This window comes from Globicephala melas, chromosome 4, assembly GCF_963455315.2.
Source record: "Globicephala melas chromosome 4, mGloMel1.2, whole genome shotgun sequence".
NCBI classification, from domain to species: domain Eukaryota; kingdom Metazoa; phylum Chordata; class Mammalia; order Artiodactyla; family Delphinidae; genus Globicephala; species Globicephala melas.
In genome coordinates this window covers 82,161-105,003 of record NC_083317.1, presented here as the reverse complement: position 1 = coordinate 105,003, position 22,843 = coordinate 82,161, and the positions used below count along the sequence as shown (strand labels likewise).

Below are 22,843 nucleotides of genomic sequence, written 5' to 3'. Positions count from 1 at the left end.
TCCGGACAGGCACTGCCCCTCCAGCTCCATCCCTCTACACCCTGGCCCTTTCTGTCCCTCCCATGGCCCGCCCCTCCCCTTTATGTCCCTCCAATGGCCCCGCCCCTTTACCTCCCTCCCATGGCCCCACCCTCCACACCCTGCTCCTTTATGTCCTTCCCCATGGTCCCGCCTCTCCACAGACCCACTCCTTTATGTCCCTCCCCCTGGACCTGCCCCACTCCACCCAAGCTTCCTGACCCTGGCCTGGGTGGTGCAGCATCTGCAGCCCTGATGACGTCAGGGTGCGTGGACTTTACTCCTTTTCCCAGTTTTGCAGGAATTTAGCTTTTATTTCATGTTTTACAGCTACAGAGACTTGTTACAATGCTTTTTATTTAATGCAAATACAAGCGAACAATTAGTTTATGATTTCCAAGTCTGTGTCCTTAAAAAAAAGCAAAACAGAAAAACAGTGGATAAGCTTAATTTGAATTTTCCTAGAAGTAATTCTTAATATTTGTAACTTGATTTATTTGAATTGGTGGATACAAAAGCATAAAGATCATAAAGTTCCCTGGCTTCACCAACAGCCACAAGCAGACCCTGTCTGCTGCACACAGACAGGTCGGGAATGACCTTCACCAACAGACCAAACACATCCGTCATAACCCTCATTCTATAGGCAGGACAGGAGGCGTGGGTGCTTGGGTACAGCTGTCTCCAGAGGCAGAGCTGAGATCCGCCCCGAGCCCCCTGCCCCTGCTGCCCCATGCCCCATAGATCCAGCAAAGTGTGATCCTGTCGGGAGAACCCCACTGAATGTAGAAGCTTGATTCTCAGTTCTGATTACAGTTACCATGTCAGTACTTGTCGGCTTATGAAACAGATTTTCCATTTAGAACTGTTAGCATTAACTACTCACTCAATAATCACAGCCCACCTGTAGGAAAGGGCTCTAAATGTGACCATGCTCTTTGGTAGGTGGGACAGACTGTCAGGCCACCCAACCACATTAGGGTTCATTTGCCCCAGTGATGAGCAGATTTAATGAAGGGCAGCCTTTTCAAAGAATGGTGGACAAAGCTTTGTGTTTTTAAATATAGCGGAAGCTTACGGAAACCACAATGCTCCAGTTATTTCTGGTAATCAGTTTGTTTTTTCTGGGTTAGGGGGTCTACACAGCCAGGATAGCCAGTATAGCACATGCTTTGTGACTGAGGATTGACTTTCCTAAGTGATGATCACCAAGAGTCCCTGGGGCCAGTCAGCTAACACGGATGCCTAATAGCGCTGAAATAATGCTGGGGGCCACTAAAAACAGCCCTTTGCAAAGAGGTTTCAGTTTTTCATTCGCGAAGCAAATCAAGCTCCCTAATTAGCTACGACACAGCTGGAAAGCTCAGCCCCTACTACCCTGCAAGCCCTGCCTTGGCTTCCCTGCCCGACCTCCGTCTCTGCTACAGGAACAGCCCGGCTGCTTTCTCTAGTTCATTCGTGTTCAAAGAACTCATGGCAGGCAGTGGTAACCATGGCAACAAAAGCCATAAATTCCTGGAAGTCGCATTCACCATCTCCATCGCTGTCCAGTGTTTCCATGACTTTGTCCACAACCTCCTGCTCTTTGATTTCCTAGGAGAAATAAGAGCAGTTGTCCAGCTTGTTGCTCAATGAAATTTAAGGATATCAAAACATGATCAGGAGTTGGCTGGCTTTAATAATTTGTATCAGAAACAACCTCAGACACGAAATGAAAAATGCCAGAAAGGACTTGTCCTGTGACCAGGAGGCTGTTGGCTGGCAGAAGTCTCTGGGGGTCTGAGCCTTCTTTTCCACCTTCCTTTAGGTCCAGTGGGGCCTGGCCTACTTAAAGACTGAATGGAACAGCCAAGATCTGAAAAGCTGCGGGTTGTTTGTGTTAAAATACCCAGAAAAGAATAGTACGGTCTAGATCAGCCTGAGCATGTTACATGCAAATGTCTGGACTTTTGGCCCCTGTAAGTTTTTCGTTGCGTCTGTGTGTAGAAGGCCCTATAGTGAGGGCTTCCAGTGGATTTTCATGTTTTGAAAGCGGTTTTTGGCTGAAATAACTCTGGGGAACATGCCCTAAATTTATTAACTTCTGTGTCTTTTTGCCACTTGAGTTGCCTTCCAGGTGTCCTGGGACTTTTCCTGACATTCTGCCCAACATGCAGCCAAGTGAGCGGTGAAAGAGTCTCAGAGGAACGGACACAGTGAAGGCAAGTTGTACGCTGAGCGGAATGTTCTGAATAACCAGTCCTCAGGGCAGGAGAGCTGGGCCTGAAGAAGTTGAGTGTAATGTACAGTGGCTGCCTTGGATATAAAACATGTAAAAGGTTGAGATTCCTGTGGGCATTGGGGTAGGACCTATACACAACTGCTAAAAGATTAATTTCAATTACATGATAGATTTGCCTCCAGACAGAAACTACCTCATAAAACCGGGCCAGCAATGTTCATGATACCTTGAAACACTTACTGTGAATTACTTACCTTTTACAAATTGTGGTTCCCACATGCTAAGCTTTTTCTATGTTTTAAATCAATAATTAATGACAGTAGCTGCACTCGTTGAGCCACACTTGACAAGCACTGTCTCATTTCATCCTTTCAACAATTCGTTTTATGGAAGAATCGGGGACCTTCTTCTGATTGTGAGGTTACGAGGCAGAATCGGGGGGACCAGGTAAGTGAAAGCGTGCATGGGGCAGCTGCCACTAGGTGAACTTGGACGCCTGAGAACACCAGCCCTGGAATCAGACTAGAGGGTCCCACCCCAAGCCTGCAGGCCACTTCCTCTGCCAATGGGGTGTTTGCGCGGGGCGGGGACAGTGGGGCGGGAGGAGCCCTGCAGACATGGGACATGGAGCCTGGGGCTTGTCTTACACGGTGGCCCAGCCTGCCCAGGACGACAGCTGTCCACCACTGTGTGGCAGGGCCCTGGCCTGGGGCTCTAGTATCTTCCCCGGAATTAGCTCTTGGTCAGACACTAGTGCACTGGTTCATGGTCTGGCCATTTCCTCTGTGTGTGACTGGTCACTTCAGTGACCTTGGTTCTGGGCACCAAGGGAAGGTCAGGCACCAGGTGGACTGCAGTTTATTGCCTCGAGGACACGGGGCTCATGCCACAGAGATAATGCGTGTGGCTGATCCCAGGGCAGCGGAGGCAGCGGCTGGGGAAGCCTGGACACACGTCCACCAGAGCAGGAGCTGCCAGGGCAGGACGGGGCTCATTGGGCACCCTCACGCAGCTTCTCAAGTTCCCCTCCAAGGCCCCTGGCCCCACAGAGCCCCCTGCGAGGCCCCGGGGCCTCTCTTGTGAGCAGCTTGTGGCCACTCAGTGATGCACCAGGTTGTGGGGCCTGTGTCTCTCCCAGCATCGACCGAGCTGAGAGCTCAGTAACGTCTGCTGTGTGAACGGCATCTTATCACCATGTAACCACGTAGGAAAAGCCGAAACAGTCCTTTTCCCAAGAACAAAAGCTTTAACTATGACATTGCAAACAAAAGCTTATTTTTAACAGCCTTCTTATATGTTCACTGTGACCCATGATAAGTCATGAGTATATTTCCCATCCCATTTTGTCATCTTTATTTATTTATTTTTTATTTATTTTTTTTGCGGTACGTGGGCCTGTCACTGATGTGGCCTCTCCCGTTGCGGAGCACAGGCTCTGGACGCGCAGGCCCAGCGGCCATGGCTCAGGGGCCCAGCCACTCCGTGGCATGTGGGATCTTCCCGGACCGGGGCACGAACCCGTGTCCCCTGCAGCGGCAGGCGGACTCTCAACCACTGCGCCACCAGGGAAGCCCTTGTTTCTTTTTTTTTTTTGGTCTTTTTTTTTTGTCATCGTTATTGCTGTACATCCTTGGATTTCTCAGAGAAAAGGCAGTGTTATTTGGAACCTGTACTTTTGCATTTGAGACAGCAGTCTTTCCTTGATGCTCCTACTGCACACAAAATGAATACGGTGGGACCTACCTAAGCCAGCCTCTGTACTGAGGGCTCACCAGTGCAAACACGTTTTCAGAAACAACCTAGGAGTCCTGACACTGACCTGGAACCACCTTCAGGGCAGCTCAGAAGAGAAAGTGGGCAGGTGGTTTTACAAGCGGACAGGAGAGCAGATTAACCTGTCAGTTTTAAAAAGCAAGACTCACCTCTAAAAAGTGGGAAAGCTCATTGTTGATGAGCTCCTTGAGTTCGGACTTCTTCAGCTTGTGCTTGTCACCTTCCCTTCCGGAATATTGATGGAAGACGTCAATTAGGGCCACCATGGCCTTCTCCAGCTCAGACATCCTGGGGGCCACAAAGAAAGATGCCTTCTAGCACAGAACAGTTAAGGTGTTACCTACTCAGACCTCAGCCCCCAGGGGGCACGACGGCCTCGGCTCACCTCCCCTTTTGGGCTCAGAGTGGTGCATCTCTCCAGTCACCCCTTGGGGCCACTCTTCCCCACCCCCGCTCTGTTTACTCTGTTCCCACGCCCTCTGGCTTCTGGTTGGTTTGGCCAATGGGAAACTTCAGCCAAAATACAGAGGCAGAGCAGTGAAGGGGCTTCGGACTGACTCCTTCCACCACCCCCACCCGAGGCCCCCTCTGCCCTGGCTCCGAGATGAGAGGACAGAGCAGGGGAGCAAGCTGTTAGAATGAACTGCGGTGACTAGGAACCAGATGAGGATACGAAAGTCAATAGGATCCCTATGTTCTGTCAAGAACAATGAGAAAACATAGTGGCAAAGTCTTCTTATTTTACAGCAGCACACATGTATTACTAAGAATAAGTTTAGCAAGAAAAGTGCAGGTCCTTCCAAAAGACACTAAGGGCATAAAATGTAGGAACTTACTTCCCTTCGAATGGATATATAAATTTAGCTCATTTTTTAAAACTCATTTTTAACAAAAATGTCTCTGGCATTTTTTTGTTTTTTGGATGGGTGAGGAACAGCTGTAAAATTCAACTGGAAAAATAAATATGATAGAATTGCCACAAATTATTTTGAAAATGAAGATGAAGAAAAGGTACCTTGACTACCAGAAACAAACATGTATCATACGGTCGTCTGATGAAGCTGTTGTAGGGAGAAAAGTTGCCACCCCAAATGTCTCTTTGGCATGCAGATTATTTGGGGCTGAAAACGATCCAGGCCCTGAAGTTTCAGGAATAAACAATGACCTTCCCCTTAGCTGCCTGAATCAGAGCTTAGATGGAGGGCCTGTTACAGGAATGGAGTACTCACTAGAGATGTCAGCAAAGAATACGGGCCAAGGGTGGGTCGGGGAACTCTGTGTCCCATCGCCTCTTCATGGCGCAGCAAACACTGCTTTACCAAACATGTGCTTTTCCATCTCCGTCTGAATTGCTTTCCTCCCCTTTGAACTGCCAGACGCCACCCCACCCCCCAACAGCCTCCTTTGTCTTTAGCTGATCATGGTATTTAAGGTGAAGGACGGTCTGGGGCGTTTTTGTGAGTGACTCAGTCTTCCTGGGTCTCTCCCATGTATGCATGTTATTAAACTATGGTTTGAGTTTCTTCTGTTAACCTGTCTCACGTCTATTTAATTCTTAGACCGGCCAGAAGAACCTAGAAGGGTGGAGGAAAATGTCTTCCTCCCCGACACCAGCCCTGAAGCCAGAACAAATGGGCCGGAGGCTGGGCCACCGCCAGGCACTTGGTATTCATGGAGGCGTCGCCATCCCCTTCTCGGCACTTATCGAAGCAGGAGGCTTCCATCTCCCGTCCCAGCGCATACCTTATACCGTGGCCTGCAACCTAAGGAAACAGCTGTTCAACCCTGGGAATCAGGCAGTTTACAAAGGACTGCTTGTCAATTGTTTCACAAAACTGAGACACTCAGCGAGAGAAATTGCCAACTTTTGGCCTTGAGTTCTAATCATTAAGGAATCTTTGCAATGTCATAGTTAAAAATAAATAAAAGAATTATGTCTAATTTTTGCAAAACCATTCCTGGGTTGAATATCATTTGCATCTTAAAAATAAATTGGAATATAACATTTAAATTCTTATTTTTATTTCTGATTTTCAAATGAAAAAGGATTGAGGATTTTGGCCTTGGCCTCTGATCTTTGCTAAATTCACCCTATTAATAATCAGTAGACTTTGTTTTGCTCTAAGTCCCTAAAAATCAGATATACCACACATAGAATAATGCAGATGGATTAAAATCTTCAGCATTTCATACTTTCTTGTCCTTTGCATTCGTTTTCAATTATTAATTTTTTTTAAAACAAGAAACTTTTGCGTGATCCTTTCGCTTCTCGAGCTTCATGATGACTTGGGGGAGGGGAGGCTAAATTACTCTGTGTGAAGTATGACTAGCGGGGTTTCTTCTAAAGGAAAGGCATAAAATATATATCCCACGTGTGAAAACTCCATAAAATGTGATTTTCTTCATAACCACACTACAAATTAACTTTTTAAAGTTTTTCCTGTTAAATTCTTCCCAATTGATGGTTAAAGGCTGTCTTTTAAGAGAAATGGAAATCAAATATCCATGTTTCCCTTTCACTTCATTCCATGAATGTTCTACATTAACCTTTTATTTCGAAAGCAAGAGAACTTTTGGGGGTTAACTCCTCAGAAGGACACATCACACAAGATGTGAGAGTCCCTCTGGGCAAGTGGCCCGATCTTCCCAAGAAACTGCAAGACTGAAGAAGGTTAAACCCGCCATAAACCGCAATTTCTTGGGCTCGATGTGTAATTTACTTGCAAAGACCTCCTCACTTGCCATGTATTGTGGTTTCTGCACGGCGTCCAGGGGGGCCTGACATTTGCTCAGAGAAAGGGGAAGACCGGAGCATCAGGCCGCCTGTCCTTCTCCGCGGAGGGACGCAAACCCCTGGTCCTCAAAGAGTTAAGGAAGAGGCCTGTTTGCAGCAATCACCTGAGCCACAAGACGTGACGTTTCCCCGACTTGTGGCGACAAAAACAAGCAGAATGGACCTCTAGCTGCCCCCAGTTGAGGGAGCCGTGTCCACAAAGCAGTAGTAAGATTCACACTTTTGAAACGCTGCCAATTATCCTAAAGGGGTTTTTTAACTACCACCCAGTTCCCAAGCCCACCCTCCGGGCCCTGCCCCCAAAAGACCAGAGCAGGTTCCCCTGAGTGTCCTCACGTCAGTGGTCCTTGGTTGTCGCTCCTGGAACCTCCCGGCTGCCGCGTCCTGAGTCGCAGGCGTGGGGCGGAGGCAGCCTCTTATTCGTTCCCGGGCGGGGGCAGGGCCGGCACGGTCCCTCTGCGGGCCAGGCAGCCAATGGGGGACGAGGGCGGGGCGGGGGCGGGGCCGGCGCCCGTCCCCCTGCGGGCCAGGCAGCCAATGGGGGACGAGGGCGGGGGGCGGGGGCGGCGCGTCCGCTGGCTCCGCAGCCGGTGGGGGCGGGGGGCGGGGGGTGCTGGGGCTGCCGGGCTGCACACAGGGCCGCATTGACGGCGCCACCGGGCGCTCGTTGGGGAGCCAAGCCTGCACTCGGGCCAAGGAAGAAAAAGGCCCGTGGGGCAGAAAGCGGGGAGTCAGCTTTTTGTGCTGTTTTTAAATTTATGCATGAATATTGATGTTCCTCTAAAGGCAAGGATGGGGGTGGGGAGAGGAGACGAACTATTGATTGAAACCGACAAAGCAAATGTGCAGCCAAGCGCAGGCTGAATGCGAGGGAATCAGGGCCCGCGAGCCGGTTTCCAGTGGGGAGACCCCTGAGCTTCGCCCCTGCTCTGGCCCCACTAACCGTCAGGCGGGGCACCTGTGGATATCAGTATCCCGAGCTAAGCCACTGGCCCAGCGTTTGCAGGGACTGAAATGTGGGGCGAATAGTTTAATATGATCGCGGGCACATGCCAGGCCCACCCGAAGGCCTCCCCATCCCGCCGGGGTGAGTGGCCGCAGACTGTCAGAGCTGGACAGTGCCCAGGCACGTCCTGTCCAAATGTTCCGGTTTAGGGGAGGTGCAGGCAGGGGTCCCTCGCCGAGGCCTCACAACCAGCCAAGGTAAGTCAAGTCCAGACTCCCCACTGCCGTCTTGAGAGGCTCCCTACAGGCCTTCCTTTAGACAAATTATACAAAGCGCACTGGCCCCAGACTCATCAAAGGACGTCTGAACCCGAATCAGGCCCTCTGCTGACTTGGGTTCACAGTGGCCGCGGAAGGATCAGCACACAATGTCTGTGGACACAGCTGTCTTGTTCTTGGGACTTTCACTAGCTTTCCCTATCACAATGGATACCTGTAGGGGAGCCAGCGAGGGGATTCTGCAGTGGCCAAGCATGTCTGTCTTGACTGTACATTCAGGAGCTAAGAAGTAACTACAGGGGTGCTCTGTGCACCAGCTGGGCCCCCCGTGAGTGTGTTGAGACTCCCCCTGACCACCAGAGAGTCCTCCTTTGACTGGTGAGTCCAGGGCCAGTTTGCGGCCCCAGGACTTAGCATCAACTCAGAGCCCGTATCTGAGGATGCCATCCTGGGGGCCTCACAGCACCTGAAAGCCCGTCTCATCCCGATGGGTGGCCCCTCTCCTCCCTGTGGGCCCTGGAACCGGGCGGGACACAGCCTGCCCTTGGCTGTCCCAGGAGGCCGATGTTTGCGCCCAGAGGGCAGGCCCTGCGCTCAGCAGTCCAGTAGTTGGATGAGAGAATTCCAAACTATTTTTTTTACTCCTGAGGGAGCAGGCTAAAGTTTTTCTTGTGCACACTGAAGGGCAGACCCAGAGATCAGGACGTGGCTAAGGCCCACAGGGGTGGTGCCTGGCACCCATGTGAAGCCCCCAGAGCACAGCTGCTCCTTCCTCGGAGGCGGGCAAGTTCTGTGCTTCCCCGAACAAGCCTGCTCTGCCTGTGGGGCAGCTGAGGAAGTAGGGCCAAAGCACGTGGCTCAGGTCCCAGCTACGGGGTGTGGGGACAGGCTGGGGACCAGGCCGGTCAACTCAAACCCAAGGCTCACAGCCCAAGCTATTTCCAGGCCATACTTCTGGGACAACTTTCCCTTATCATGAGCGTGAACCAGAAGCTGTGCGTCACCCCTGGGAAACTAATGCCCCGATCAAAGGGTTGGCACAGCAGGGGGCGATGCTGATCACAAACCCATTTAACCTGCCACTTTGGTCTGTGCAGAAGCCGCTGGGTCTGGGAGGCTGGCTGTGGACTCTTAAGAAAAGCAACCACCCTCAGCTTCGACTGCAGCTGCTGTGTGCCAGGTGAGGTGTCTCCCACAGAGAAAGTCGACACGGCCCCGGCGCTTGGTGTGCAGCTGTGGACCCACTAATGCCTTTTTCTTCAAACCAGCTTCCAAGGACCACCAGCAGCAGTTTGCTCTCACCTGTCAGGGCCAGAGGTGCACCCTCAGTGTCACCCCAGGGACATGTCAGTTCTGCTCTAGGCCAGACACTGTCTGCAGAGACCTGGACCACCCGTGGGCCGCTCTGCTGATGACAGTGTGCTGACTGGGTCTGAAGGAAGTGGCAAGTACTGTAGATGCCTCAGCAAGACGTATAGAAACTAGAGAGTGGAGATGAGCCCCGCAGAAATGTCGGGCCCACCACCTCAGAGGAGCCCCTGGGGCTCCAGTGGTGCAGGACACACTGAAACATCCCCTTCAGGTGACAGACAAGTTGCTGCACCTTGCACCACCCGCCAGGAAGAGAAGCACAGCATTTAGCTGGGGTTTGGGGAAGTGACACATGCCATGTACTACATTTGCACGCGCTATTTCACCCATGAGGCTGGCAGGGCCAAGTGGGGACCAGAGCAGATTTAGGCTGTGGTACAAGCTGCTTCACCATTAGTTCTCAGGACCCAGCAGGTCCGATGGTATTCAGAGCGTCTACGGACCCTCTGACAAGCACCAGCGGGAGATCCTAGCACAGGACTCTGGAAGGTCAGCGCCCTCTTTGGCAGCTAATGAGTCTCATTTCAAGAACAGCTTTTGCCTTGCTGTTGGGCCGTAGTGGAGGCTCCCAAGCACCTAACCCAGGGACCTGGCCCTAGGGCTGGGCGTGTCACAGCAGCGCTCAGACTCCTGTGGCGTCGCCTCCCCTCTCAATCCACGCCCGGGGTCTCCAGGCTGTTTCTTATAACCAACTGGCTGTGGAAGAAAGAGCTTGAGCCTGCTTTACGGGGGGTCTGCATGACATGCTGGGACCACCCCGAAGTGGACAGAAGCAGCCCTGCAGCCCCACCCAAGGCTTACCCGGAAGGACACAGTGAAGGGAAGTCCTCTCAGGGCAGAACTTGGAGTGGGTTGTTTGGCTGTCCATTGTCAGGAGTGAGACGTGGCTGGAGCAGGGATCTGTATTAATTCATGGGTGGTTGCTGATGATTTGGTTGGTCAGCAACCTGGAAGGAACAGGATTGGAAAATTGGTCCAAGGAAGGCTCTGGAAGAGGTGTGGGGATGGACCTCTCTGAAGGAGCAGAGTCTGTGGACACATTCGTGTTCCAGGCGGATGCCCACCGATGGGTGTGCCCTGCAGAAGAGCCTCTTAATAATCAGGTGGAGAATGACCGCCCCATGGGTGTCAGCTAGCGCCTACTGCAGCCACTCCAGGGCTCACTCTATGTGTCCACAAACAAAGTGGCCACGTGGCAGGGGTGGAGGCGCGCAGGACTCAGCAACACGCACTCCCCTCACGGAAGCTGGCCCGGCCACTGCTGCCGCTGAGTGCCCGGTCTGCCGGCAGCCAAGACGAACGCTGAGTCCCATGGTGACCGCCAGATGCCTGGGGGCAGGTGGATTACATTGGACCTCTTCCATCATAGAAGGGGCGGAGATCTGACCTCACTGGAATAAACATACACTCTGGGTATGGAAGACGTTCCTGCCTGCACTGCTGCTGCCGGCACCAGCATCCATGACCTCCCAGGGCCTCCACTGCGTCTGAGCCGGGGACTCAATTCCCAGCAAAGGAAGAGCAGTCTTACCACACATCCCGTCACCCAGCAGTGGCTGACCCGGTTGAAAGCTGGAACAGCTTCTTGAAGAGTTGGTTATAACGCCGGAAGGGAGGGAGGCAACACCCTGAAAGGGTGTAGGATATGACCCATACTTTGAGTTAGGGACCATTATATGGTGCTGTGTCCCCCAGAGCCAGAATGCATGGGTGTGGGAGTCGAGAATTAGAAGTATGAGTGGTCCTCTCACTGGTACACTTCATAACCTCCTTGCAGAACTTTTGTTTCTTGTCCTGGCAGCTTTGAGATGGTTTGGAAATTTTACTCTCCAGAGGGGAAGGCTTCCACCAGGGCTCAGAGCAATGGTCCCACTGACCTGGAAGCTGAGATTTTGCCACTGGCCACTTTGGGTTCCTTATGCCTCTGAACCAACAAGGAAAAACAGGGTTAATCCATTGGCTTGAGTGATTGAGCCCAATTACCAAGGTGGGGAGTTGTGTTACTGCTACATGACGGTGGCAGGGAGGACTTTGGAACCTGGGGATTCTCGGGGGCTCCTTTTAATCCTTCCACCACCAGTAGTAACGGTTAATGAAAAAACAGAGCGACCAAAACATGAATTATCGGTAATTAACTAAAGCAGGAGTATTGAGGACCCAGCCTGCTCAGGAATGAAGGTTTGGTCACTCCGTCCAATAAGGAACCCAGAGCAGGTTCTTGCTGAGGGCCGGGAGAGATGGGATGGGTAGTTGGAGAAGGAAGCCACGCATGTCGACCAGGACCTCAGGACCGGTTACATGGATGGAGGCTGCAGCAGATGAGCATGTGTTTTGCTTGTTATATGTTGTGTTTATCTACTAACCATTTTCTTTTCTCTGCATCTCCGTTTTTATTTTACAAACAAGTTGTTGGAGGTTAGCATTTCAGTTTAATCTTTAGGTAACAATTTTCTGTGGAACGGTGGGTGTGAGGACTGATCAACACAGCCAGCGATGGACACAATAACTGTACGACTGTGCATCTTCTCATTGGGGGAGGAACTAGCTCACTTGTAACAAAGAGACCTGTGTCTTCTGGGGCTGCTTTAGTTGCTGAAAGGGAGTCCAGACGTGTGTAGAATGTTGCTGGTGGATGTTGAGTACCAAACGGGGGCGCCTGTTGTGAATTCATTGCCTCTTGGGTCCGGCTGCCTTCAGCGTCCTCTAATCAGGCCTCCTGGCGGGGAGCCTGGTGTTGTGCTTTGGAGGGAGGGCCTTCGAGGCCCTGCGTGGGGAAGGAGCTTCTCTCCTCCTCCTGGTGGAGCACGTTTGCCTGTCCTGTCCTGCTTCACCACCCTTCACAGCATCTCCTGGCGCTGGGCTCCAGGACGTGGCCAGCGAGGGCTGCCCTTGCTGCCCTTGCAGCCTGGCCTGGCGTGGAGGCCGCTTCGCCCTGGTTCTTTGACACATGGACTCCAGACACTGCATTCACATCAGCCCCTCCCCTGCGGCCCTTTAGATTCCTCTGTGCAGTACTGTCCGATTGTACGTTCATAATTCTTTATGTTACACTTGCCCTGTTTGAATTCCTGTGTGGTTTCTGTCTCTTGATCAGAAGCAGGCTGATACACTACGTAACAAGGAAAATCAAAGCTTTATTAATTTTTTACTACGCTTTTATTAGTCTAAAGTGGTTTCAACACAACATTGTTATACAACCGTGCTCCAATATCAAATAACAATTAAAAAAACAATGGCCACCTGAAAGAATAAAATAAAATGATTTCAAAATAAAAGATTTAAAAGCTGCTCTAAGGAAAGAGTAAACTTGGCAGAAGGGACAAAGTGGAGGGAAAAAAGGCACTGATGCCAGAAATCAAGTGTTAAGTTTTGAGTGTATAAAATCCCCCAAACGATGTGCTGCGAGCTGTTTTTACCAATAGAAAACACTTCTGACACCCCGTGTGTGGGCTTTTCCCCACAGCAACCCACTCTCCTATACCAGCTGGGTGTCGTACAATCTAAGTCCATTCTGACAGCATCCACCACAGGTTAGGGGCTCAGTCCCACAGGACTGCCCCCTTCAGCGGCCACTGCAAGACCCTGGCCATGGACGGCCTGTAAATCGGGGTCCCACGCCCCCTCCTCGGGGTTGGTTAACCCGCCAGAGCAGCTCACAGAACCCAGAGAAGCATTTTACTTGCGTGGTTTCCAGTATATTGTAGAAGGGTAGAACTCGGGAACGGCCGGCTGGAGGAGAAGCCGAGGGCAGGGGTGGCGAGGAGCCCAGGTTCCCGCCGTCTGGGTGCCTCTCCCTGCCAGCCCCTCCGCGTGCTCACCAACCCCGAAGCTCCCTGACCTTATGCTAGTGGGATTGTGTGGAGGCCTCCTCACGTGGGCCTGACTCACCAGTAACTCCATCTCCAGCCCCTCTCACCCTGGAGAATGGGGGGTGGGCCTGCAGCCTCCTAACCATGGCTCAGTCCTGCCAGCCCCTCTGCGTGCTCACCAACCCGGAAGCTCTCCAAACCCCTTTGTTTGGGGTTTCTATGGAGGCGCTATTACGTAGGCATTGGTTGATTAAATCACTGGCCACTGGTGATTAACTCCATCTCCAGCCCCTCTCCCCTCCGTGGTTAGAGGTTGGGGGTGGGGCCTAAGTTCCAACCCCTAATTGCGGTGGGTTCCTCTGGGACCAGCCCCATCCTGAAGCTCTCCAGGGGCCTCAGGGTCACCTCGTTAGCATAGTGTCAAGTGTGGTTGAAAGGGGCTTATTGTGAATAACAAAAGATCTTCCTCTCACCACTGTCACTCCAGGAATTACAAGGGGTTTAGGAGCTCTGTGACAGGAACCAGGAACAAAGACCAAACATATCTTCATGATATCACAATATCACACAATGTAATGAGACTTTGTAAATATAAACAGCCCATCTATAAAAGGAATATGTACTATTGCCCAAATAATAAAAAAACTTTTGAGGAGACAGAGCCCCGACAGGGCTGGTTGTTGGAACGCCATCACTGCGGGTGTTTTTCCAGGAGGTTGAGACCAAGGGGCTGCTGGGCGTTGGCCCTAGAAGGAAGGTGTCTACTGTGAATTACGCTGAAGCAGCTCCCCCGGCTTTGCCGTCTCTACAGCCCAGAGCCATCGCTTGGCTGGTGGTCGTGGCATTGCTGAGAAGTGCCCCGTCTTTCCGCCTGCAGAACTTCACGGGTAATGGAAGTGGTGAAGGAGGCTCAGACCCTGTAGCATCTCTGGTGCCAAAGGCCCCTGAGTGCCCTACGGTGAGGGTCTGCTGGCCAGGGAAGGTGGGCTCCTAAGCGGGGTTTCCAGCATCAGTCATGGTGGGGAAGGGGTCCTCTTCCCAGGCAGCAGTGCCTTCGCCCAGTGGACGGAGACACTGGTGGGTCGACAGTGCCCTCTCGGATGCACAAAGCTCCTTCCAGGGTCTTCCTCCTTCTGCCCAGGCTTCACCCACCTGGCAAACATTTAGCACCAGTTAATTCAGTAACCCGAGCCAAGCCTAGCAGAGTCAGCTCAGGGGGAAGCAGTCATTCTGGCTTGAGTTTCCGGGAGGAAAGGCCTTGGGCAGTGACATTGTTCTCTTGCACAAAGGACAGTGCCATCCACCACCAAGCTGCTCACGAGGTGGGTCACAGTGACCCATGTCCACAGGGAGAAAAGGACGCCTGTGTTCCAGAGGGATGTGGGAGAAGGGACACAAGGCTGCTGTTGTAGCAAACGCAAGTGTCAGGAGATGAGAATTAATTGCCTTTCCTGCTCTAGGGACCGCTGCTCGGCCATCAGCTCTGGGGCTGGAATCTGGAGCTGGGTTCAAATCCTGTCTCTGTGGACAGAACTTTGGCGGATGACTTAAGCCTTCTCAGTAAATTCCGCTCAGTAAATGAGGGGAATTTGTGCACGCACACGTGAGTGCACACACACACACACACACACGTGTATATATAGTGTGCTGCGCCTAATGCACCCAATTAATGGTCATTATCATCATAAAAGTTACTATTCTCGTCTATCAAAGGAACCTGCAACTGTCGGGTGAACTCCTGGTACAGGAGGCAGACAAAGCAAAGCAAAGAGCAGCAAAGAAGCAGAGGGCAGGGATTTCTTTCTGAGCCACAGATATCAGGGTCCAGCAGTGCAGAATGAGCTCACTGGCTAATTTAGAAAACTTTGAGTCCAGGAGGCCCCAGTTTGGCCAATTGTGATAGAGCATCTGTATTTCATGGGTATCACGTTTTATTATTTTTATACCACATCAAATTCCATGAATCCATTTAGTTTCTAAGCAGTCATTCCAAAGCCAGAGCTCCCTTCGAGAAGGGCAAGCACAGCGTGAGCAGAGCTGTCAGCCTCCACGATGCTGGGTTTGCTTTGGATCCATGGCGACGTCAGGGTCCAGCTCAGGACAAGAGAGCTTTTGTTTTTGTTTTTGTTTTTGTGCTTTTTTTTTTTAAATTTTGAGAAGGCGCTGGAGGTTGGAGCAGTGCAGCACGCCCCACACGAAGCTGCTTCCTCAGCCTTGCTTTGTGAGTGTAGTTTGTTGCCCTGGAACTGTGTCCGGGGATGTGAGAGAAAGTGATTGATGCTGGGAAAGGCACCCAGAGGAGACTGGCCAGTGCCCTCCCTGGTAGAACTCAGTGCAAATATTTATCTGGTTATACTTTTAAGGACTCAGAAATTTGCCATTGTGAAATAAAATTCATATCTATGGCAAGACAAGAAAAATTTAAACATCAAAATTCTTCTCTGCCCTTTGCACCCTGCCCCCCTGCCACTGTGCATCGTGTGTCCGCGTTAGGCATCCACCCAACCTCCCCGTCGGGAGGAACACCTGCTCAACCTTAAACAGCAGCATTCTCCCAGCATCAAGACAACTCCTCCAAGATAACTTTTCTTCTTGAGCTTATAAAGGGTCACGTGACACACCACGATGGCGCTTAAATCTGGATTATGTAAACTGTCAATAATATGTTATTTAATGTACAGCCTCTGTCTCAAAAAACTTATATATTAACTGTGTTTTCTCACAGCCGGGACAGTTCTTACGGCTTTCTGAGATGCTCTTCCTGGGTTATAATCCTCAAATTTGGCTCAAATAAAAATTTCCAATTCTTTCTTAGATCGACTGATTAATTTTTCGTTGACACCATAAAAACATGCCAGGTTTAAGGTTAAAAAAATCACTAGATTAGCCTACTTGGTGTTTTTACTCAATGGGAATATTTTTTGTTTAACTGCTTGATAAGCACTGCACGTTTTATTGCCTTGTCCCACGTGGACACAGCACAGCACACGGTATTCAACCACATGAAGCCAAGTGAACCACAACAAAAATCTGCTCAATTGTTAAAATTAGTCAGTAATGAGGATTCCTACACCTTGCTTTAAAAATAACTCTGTGGACGGCTTCCCTAGTGGCGCAGCGGTTGAGAGTCCGCCTGCCGATGCAGGGGACATGGGTTCGTGCCCCTGTCCGGGAAGATCCCACATGCCGCCGAGCGGCTGGGCCCGTGAGCCATGGCCGCTGAGCCTGCGTGTCCGGAGCCTGTGCTCCGCAACGGGAGGGGCCACAGCAGTGAGAGGCCCACGTACTGCCAAAAAAAGTAAAAGAAATAAAAACCCAACTCTGTGGAATTGAACCATCTCTAAGAAGAATGATCTGGGAGGTGGGAATGAGTTAACTTATTTAGAGATTTAAATAAACAATTTATCAAACAAAATAGAGAATATTAAACATAAGAACGTGTAAATCTGGCAGCCTAATCCCTAGCAGTTTTCCTACTGCAGGACAATAATATTTTTTGCCTGTCAAAAGCTAAGTTAAAGACACTGTAAAGAGTTGGCCTGATATTTAAAATTTCAGTTTAACTGAAATATGTCCACAGGTATATTTATTATCTAATGGTACAATTGAGTGTACCAATTTTATATAAATAAAAATGTAAAGAATACTTAGATAAAATCATGGGAAGGATAAACTATTTTTGGAAATTAAAACAACGTAGCCTCCATAATAGAACTGAATAAGTCGATACAGTTCTCTTGATGTGTGTATTACTCACCAGCAAGGTGGTCCCGGGGTGGTCCACCTCCCACATGGGGCCGCCTTTCCCAGAGCAGCTCCCGTCAGAACCGGCGGAGGTGGCATCCACCGTTGAGACCTCAGAAGTCGTGGGGGCCCCTTTGTCATTTCCCGTTGGTTACAGACAGGTGGAAGGCCTGCCTGGAATCCCAGGGAGGGGATGGAGAGGTGGCCCAGCCACAATGGAGAAGAGCATGTGGGAAGGGACACAAAAGGCTCTGCCAAACCCCATGCACATACACGGCAACGCCGCCCCCCAGATCTGCCAACCAGGCCTGCCCGGCCGCGTCCACCATGGAGGCCAGAGCCCCAGGAGCTGGTCCACGTGCGCAGAGCCTCCTTGGGCATGACTCCTTGGGAACAGCTGCTTGAGGATGTTTCCTTCAAAACTGTGACCTAAAAAGGCAGGTTACCTGACTCCATCCTCTGGCCACACGTCCAGTGTGAGGACAGGGGCAAGAGAGCCTGACTGAGACAGTCCATTCTTTTCTTTTTTTAAAATAGATCTTTACTGCAGTATAATTGCTTCACAATACTGTGTTAGTCTCTGTTGTACAACAAAGTGAATCAGCCACATGTACACATACATCCCCACATCCCCTCCCCCCAAGCCTCCCTCCCACCCTCCCTATCCCACCCCTCTAGGTCATCGCAAAGCACCGAGCTGATCTCCCTGTGCTATGTGGCGGCTTCCCACTAGCTATCTACTTTACTGTTCGGTAGTGTATATATGTCAATGCTACTCTCTCACTTCGTCCCAGCTTCCCCCTCCCCCTCCGGGTCCTCAAGTCCACTCTCTACATCTATGTCTTTATTCCTGTCCTGCCACTAGGTTCATCAGTACCATTTTTTTTTTTTTTTAGACTCCATATATATGTGTTAGCATACAGTATTTGTTTCTCTCTTTCTGACTTATTTCACTCTGTATGACAGACTCTAGGTCCATCCACCTCACTACAAATAACTCAATTTTGTTTCTTTTTATGGCTGAGTAATATTCCATTGTATATCTGTGCCACATCTTCTTTATCCATTCATCTGTCGATGGACACTTAGGTTGCTTCCATGTCCTGGCTATTGTAAATAGTGCTGCAGTGAGCATTGTAGTACATGTCTCTTTCTGAATTATGGTTTTCTCAGGGTATGTGCCCAGTAGTGGGATTGCTGGGTCATATGGTAGTTCTATTTTTAGTTTTTTAAGGAACCTCCATACTATTCTCCATAGTGGTTGTATCAATTTACATTCCCACCAACCATGCAGAAGGGTTCCTTTTTCACCACACCCTTTCCAGCATTTACTGTTTCTAGATTTTTTGATAATGGCCATTCTGACCGGTGTGAGGTGATACCTCATTGTAGTTTTGATTTGCGTCTCTCTAATAATTAGTGATGTTGAGCATCTTTTCATGTGCCTCTTGGCCATCTGTATGTCTTCTTTGGTGAAATATCTATTTAGGTCTTCTGCCCATTTTTTAATTGAATTGTTTGTTTTTTTTGATAATGAGCTCCATGAGCTGTTTGTATATTTTGGAGATTAATCCTTTGTCCGTTCTTTCATTTGCAAATATTTTCTCCCATTCTGAGGGTTGTCTTTTCATCTTGTTTATGGTTTCCTTTGCTGTGCAAAAGATTTTAAGTTTAATTAGTCCCATTTGTTTATTTTTGTTTTTATTTTCATTACTCTAGGAGGTGGGTCAAAAAAGATCTTGCTGTGGTTATGTCAAAGAGTGTTTTTCTTAGGTTTTCCTCTAAGAGTTTTATAGTGTCTGGTCTTACATTTAGGTCTTTAATCCACTTGGAGTTTATTTTTGTGTATGATGTTACATAGTGTTCTAATTTCACTCTTTTACATGTAGCTGTCCAGTTTTCCCAGCACCACTTATTGAAGAGGCTGTCTTTTCTCCATTGTATGTTCTTGCCTTCTTTGTTATAAATTAGGTGATGACATGTGCATGGATTTATCTCTGGGCTTTCTATCCTGTATCACTGATATATTTCTGTTTTTGTGCCAGTACCATACTGTCTTGATTACTGTAGCTTTGTAGTATAGTTTGAAGTCAGGGAGCCTGATTCCTCCAGCTCTGTTTTTCCTTCTCAAGATTGCTTTGGCTATTCGGGGTCTTTTGTGTTTCCATATGAATTGTAATTTTTTTTCCCCTAATTCTGTGAAGAATGCCATTGGTAGTTTGATGGGGATTGCATTGAATCTGTAGATTGCTTTGGATAGTATAGTCATTTTAACAATATTCATTCTTCCAATCCAAGAACATGGTATATCTCTCCATCTGTTGGTATCATCTTTAATTTCTTTCACCAGTATTTTATAGTTTTCTGAGTACAAGTCTTTCACCTCCTTAGGCAGGTTTATTCCTAGGTGTTTTATTCTTTTTGTTGCAATGGTAAATAGGATTCTTTCCTTAATTTCTCTTTCTGATTTTTCATCGTTAGTGTATAGGAATGCAAGAGATTTCTGTGCATTAATTTTGTATCCTGCAACATTACCAAATTCATTGATTAGTTCTAGTAGTTTTCTGATGGCATCTTTAGGATTTTCTGTGTATAGTATCATGTCATCTGCAAACAGTGACAGTTTTACCTCATCTTTTCCAATTTTTATTCCTTTTATTTCTTTTTCTTCTCTGATTGCCATGGCTAGGACTTCCAAAACTATGTTGAATAATAGTGGCGAGAGTGGACATCCTTGTCTTGTTCCTGATCTTAGTGGAAATGCTTTCAGTTTTTCACCATTGAGTATGATGTTTGCTGTGGGTTTGTCATATATGGTCTTTATTATGTTGAAGTAGGTTCCCTCTATGCTCACTTTCTGGAGAGTTTTTATCATAAATGGGTGTTGACTTTTGTCAAAAGCTCTTTCTGCATCTAATGAGATGATCAGTAGATAAAAATCAGGATGGTTTTTATCCTTCAATTTGTTAATAGGGTGTATCACATTGATTGACCTGTGTATATTGAGGAATCCTCGCATCCCTGGGATAAATCCCACTTGATCATGGTGTATGATCCTTTTAAAATGTTGCCGGATTCTGTTTGCTAGTATTTTGTTCAGGATTCTTGCATCTATGTTCATCAGGGATATTGGTCTATAATTTTCTTTTTTTGCAATATCTTTTTCTAGTTTTGGTATCAGGGTGATGGTGGCTTCATAGAATGAATTTGGGATTGTTCCTCCCTCTGCAGTTTTTTGGAAGAGTTTGAGAAGGATGGGTGTTAGCTCTTCTCTGAATGTTTGATAGCATTCGCCTGTGAAGCCATCTGGTCCTGGGCTTTTGTTTGTTGCAAGATTTTTAATCACAGTTTCAATTTCAGTGCTTGTGTTTCGTCTGTTTATATTTTCTATTTCTTCCTGGTTCAGTCTTGGAAGGTTGTGCTTTTCTAAGAATTTGTCCATTTCTTCCAGGTTGTCCATTTTATTGGCATGTAGTTGCTTGTAATAATCTCTCATGATCCTTTGTATTTCTGCAGTGTCAGTTGTTACTTCTCCTTTTTCATTTCTATTTCTGTTGATTTGAGTCTTCTCCGTTTTTTTCTTGGTGAGCCTGGCTAATGGTTTATCAATTTTGTTTATCTTCTCAAAGAATCAGCTTTTAGTTTTATTGATCTTTGCTATTGTTTTCTTTGTTTCTATTTCATTTATTTCTGCTCTGATCTTCATGATTTCCTTCCTTTTACTGACTTTGGGTTTTCTTTGTTCTTCTTTCTCTAGTTGCTTTAGGTGTAGGGTTAGATTGCTTGTTTGAGATTTTTCTTGTTTCTTGAGGTGAGATTGAATTTCTATAATCTTCCATATTAGAACAGCTTTTGCTGGACAGTCCATTCTGAAGGGGAACTGGGAGGCACAGGGTAGCACCGTCCAGCCCAGCACGCAGCACCAGGCTTCATCAGCCCACAGTGCCCAGGAATGAATCCCCTGACTTGGCTTTGACCCCTTTCCATGCTCTGAGTCATTCTTCCTTTTCCGTGAACAGTAGTCCCTGTTTGTAGCCTCCACCTACCTGGAGAAGTTCAGGGTCCAAACGCCTCTTTCCATCTTGTGCTGTCTCTGCTTCTTTTAGTGCAAGTTGCTGTGGATTCTGCTGGTACCATTCTCTTAATAACTGTGGGTTTTCTGCAAAGTTCATCGGTGTTCATGCCATTTGACAAAACCTACACCCGAATCTCTTTGAAACAGGCCCTTTTCTAATTGGTCCCCATGAGACTTCTGCGTCCAGTGACCTCAGGTTTGGGGCTGATTAACACAAGAGCATCCGAGGGGCCCGAGTGCCAGGTCCACAGAAGGCTTTTGCCCACCTGAACGGGTCTATGAGGCAGCAATTAAATTGTTTCCGAGTCTTAGAGGGTTTTCCAATCCCACCTCGTCTTGCTTTTATTCTGAGACCACACTTCCCCAACAGTGTCTCGGATTCAGCCTTTGCCCTGAGCTCACTCTTTGTTTGAGAATCTTCTGCTGGGAGAGACTGGAGGTGGGGGCCTGGGGAGAGGGTGGGGGTGAAAAATAGTTTCATTTTTGAGCCAGTCGTGGCTCCTTTATAGCTCTTTTAAGTTCTGTTTGCAAATTGGATAATCCTTCTTTAGTTCCTCTCTCCCTGACCGTAGCTTAGATGTGTAGCTGCAAGATCCCCGCTGACACTCTGACGCTGTCTGGAAGCCGCTTCACCAGTCCTGGCATCACCTTGACTTGCACGCAGGCCACCCTGGTGCCCGGCTTCCTGGGCTGAATAACAGGGGTCTTTCTTCCTGCCTCCAGGAGCATAGTCTTGCTGCCCCTGCCGTGGTCGACCATGCCTCCACCCCCGGTGCGCAGGCCCCCCAGCTCCTGCCTGATTGCAAGCTAGTGCTGTAGGCTTTAGGCTCCTGCTTTGGCAGCAGCCACGTCGAAGCACCAAACTCCACCCCAGTTCCCACCGCCACACAAGAAACACCAGCAAACAGCGTAAAAGCCTCAACCTCTTCCTCATTCTCAGTGTGCACGTCGGTCAGAGTGCAGGGGAACAGCTTGCTCCAGCTCCACAATGTCCGGGACCACAGCTGGGAAGCCTGGAACAGTGGAATGGCTCAAATGATGGCAGTGGGTCCCCTGGCCCCACAGTTGCACATCTGGCATCTGTGTGGGTCCCTGAGCGGCTTGGGTCCCAAGAGCAAGCATTCCAGCAGAACTAGAGGATGCTACATGGCCGCTTGTGAGCTGGCCTCAGAGGTCACAGCTGTTCTCCTGTTCTATTGATTAAAGCCCACCCAGATTCAGGGAGAGGAATGTGATGGGAAGAGTGTCAAAGACTTTACAGCCCTTAAAACCCCCACAGTTCACCCTCCATCCACAAATTACTTACACACAGTGGAGGGCACACATCTTTTTAAAGACATTGAGAGATTAATTTCCATTGAGGCGTACTTTACATTGTGTGGCTTACATAGTATACAACACCCATTTGCACCCTTTTAAAGATACGGACCCACGCCAGGACCCCAGAAGATTCCTTCACGCCATCCCTCCACTGTGCACCCTTCTTGCACTTATCTGTCGAGGCGCGTATGCAATTTTGGGGGGAGGGGGCACATACCTATGAGTGGAATTGTTGAATCACAGGACAGGCATATGTCTAACTTTACCAGAAACTCCCAAATAGTTTCTAACATAATTATACCGGCTTATATCCTCCCTCCCCCAGCAACGTGTAACTCTAATCGGTCAAGGTACTCACCAACACTTCAGTATTTTTAGTCTTTCAACCATTCTGATGGGCGTGTGGTGACAACTCATTATGGTTTTAATTAGCATTCCTTGATGTATCAATTAGCTTTTGCTGCATACCAAACTGTCCCAAAGTTTAGTGTTTT

At 48.9% G+C, this 22,843-nt stretch overlaps 1 protein-coding gene across 1 annotated transcript; it reads right to left on the bottom strand.

The window, feature by feature from the left end:
* Nucleotides 1-357: 357 nt before the first annotated feature.
* Nucleotides 358-7,280, bottom strand: S100B (S100 calcium binding protein B). Its single transcript, XM_030835695.2, has 3 exons — nucleotides 7,143-7,280; nucleotides 4,162-4,300; nucleotides 358-1,611 (listed from the first exon to the last, which is right to left on the bottom strand). Exons 2-3 carry the CDS (start codon nucleotides 4,297-4,299, stop codon nucleotides 1,471-1,473), a joined length of 279 nt encoding a protein of 92 aa, XP_030691555.1. The 5' UTR covers nucleotide 4,300; nucleotides 7,143-7,280; the 3' UTR covers nucleotides 358-1,470.
* Between the last annotated feature and the right edge of the window lie 15,563 nt (nucleotides 7,281-22,843).

What these genes read in the sequence shown, in the direction of transcription:
- S100B (XM_030835695.2), bottom strand. Translation starts at nt 4,299, where the DNA reads ATGTCTGAGCTGGAGAAGGCCATGGTGGCCCTAATTGACGTCTTCCAT. An exon ending in AGCTTTCCCACTTTTTAGAG is followed by an intron (nt 1,612 to 4,161) that starts GTGAGTCTTGCT and finishes TATTTCTCCTAG; the next exon opens with GAAATCAAAGAGCAGGAGGT.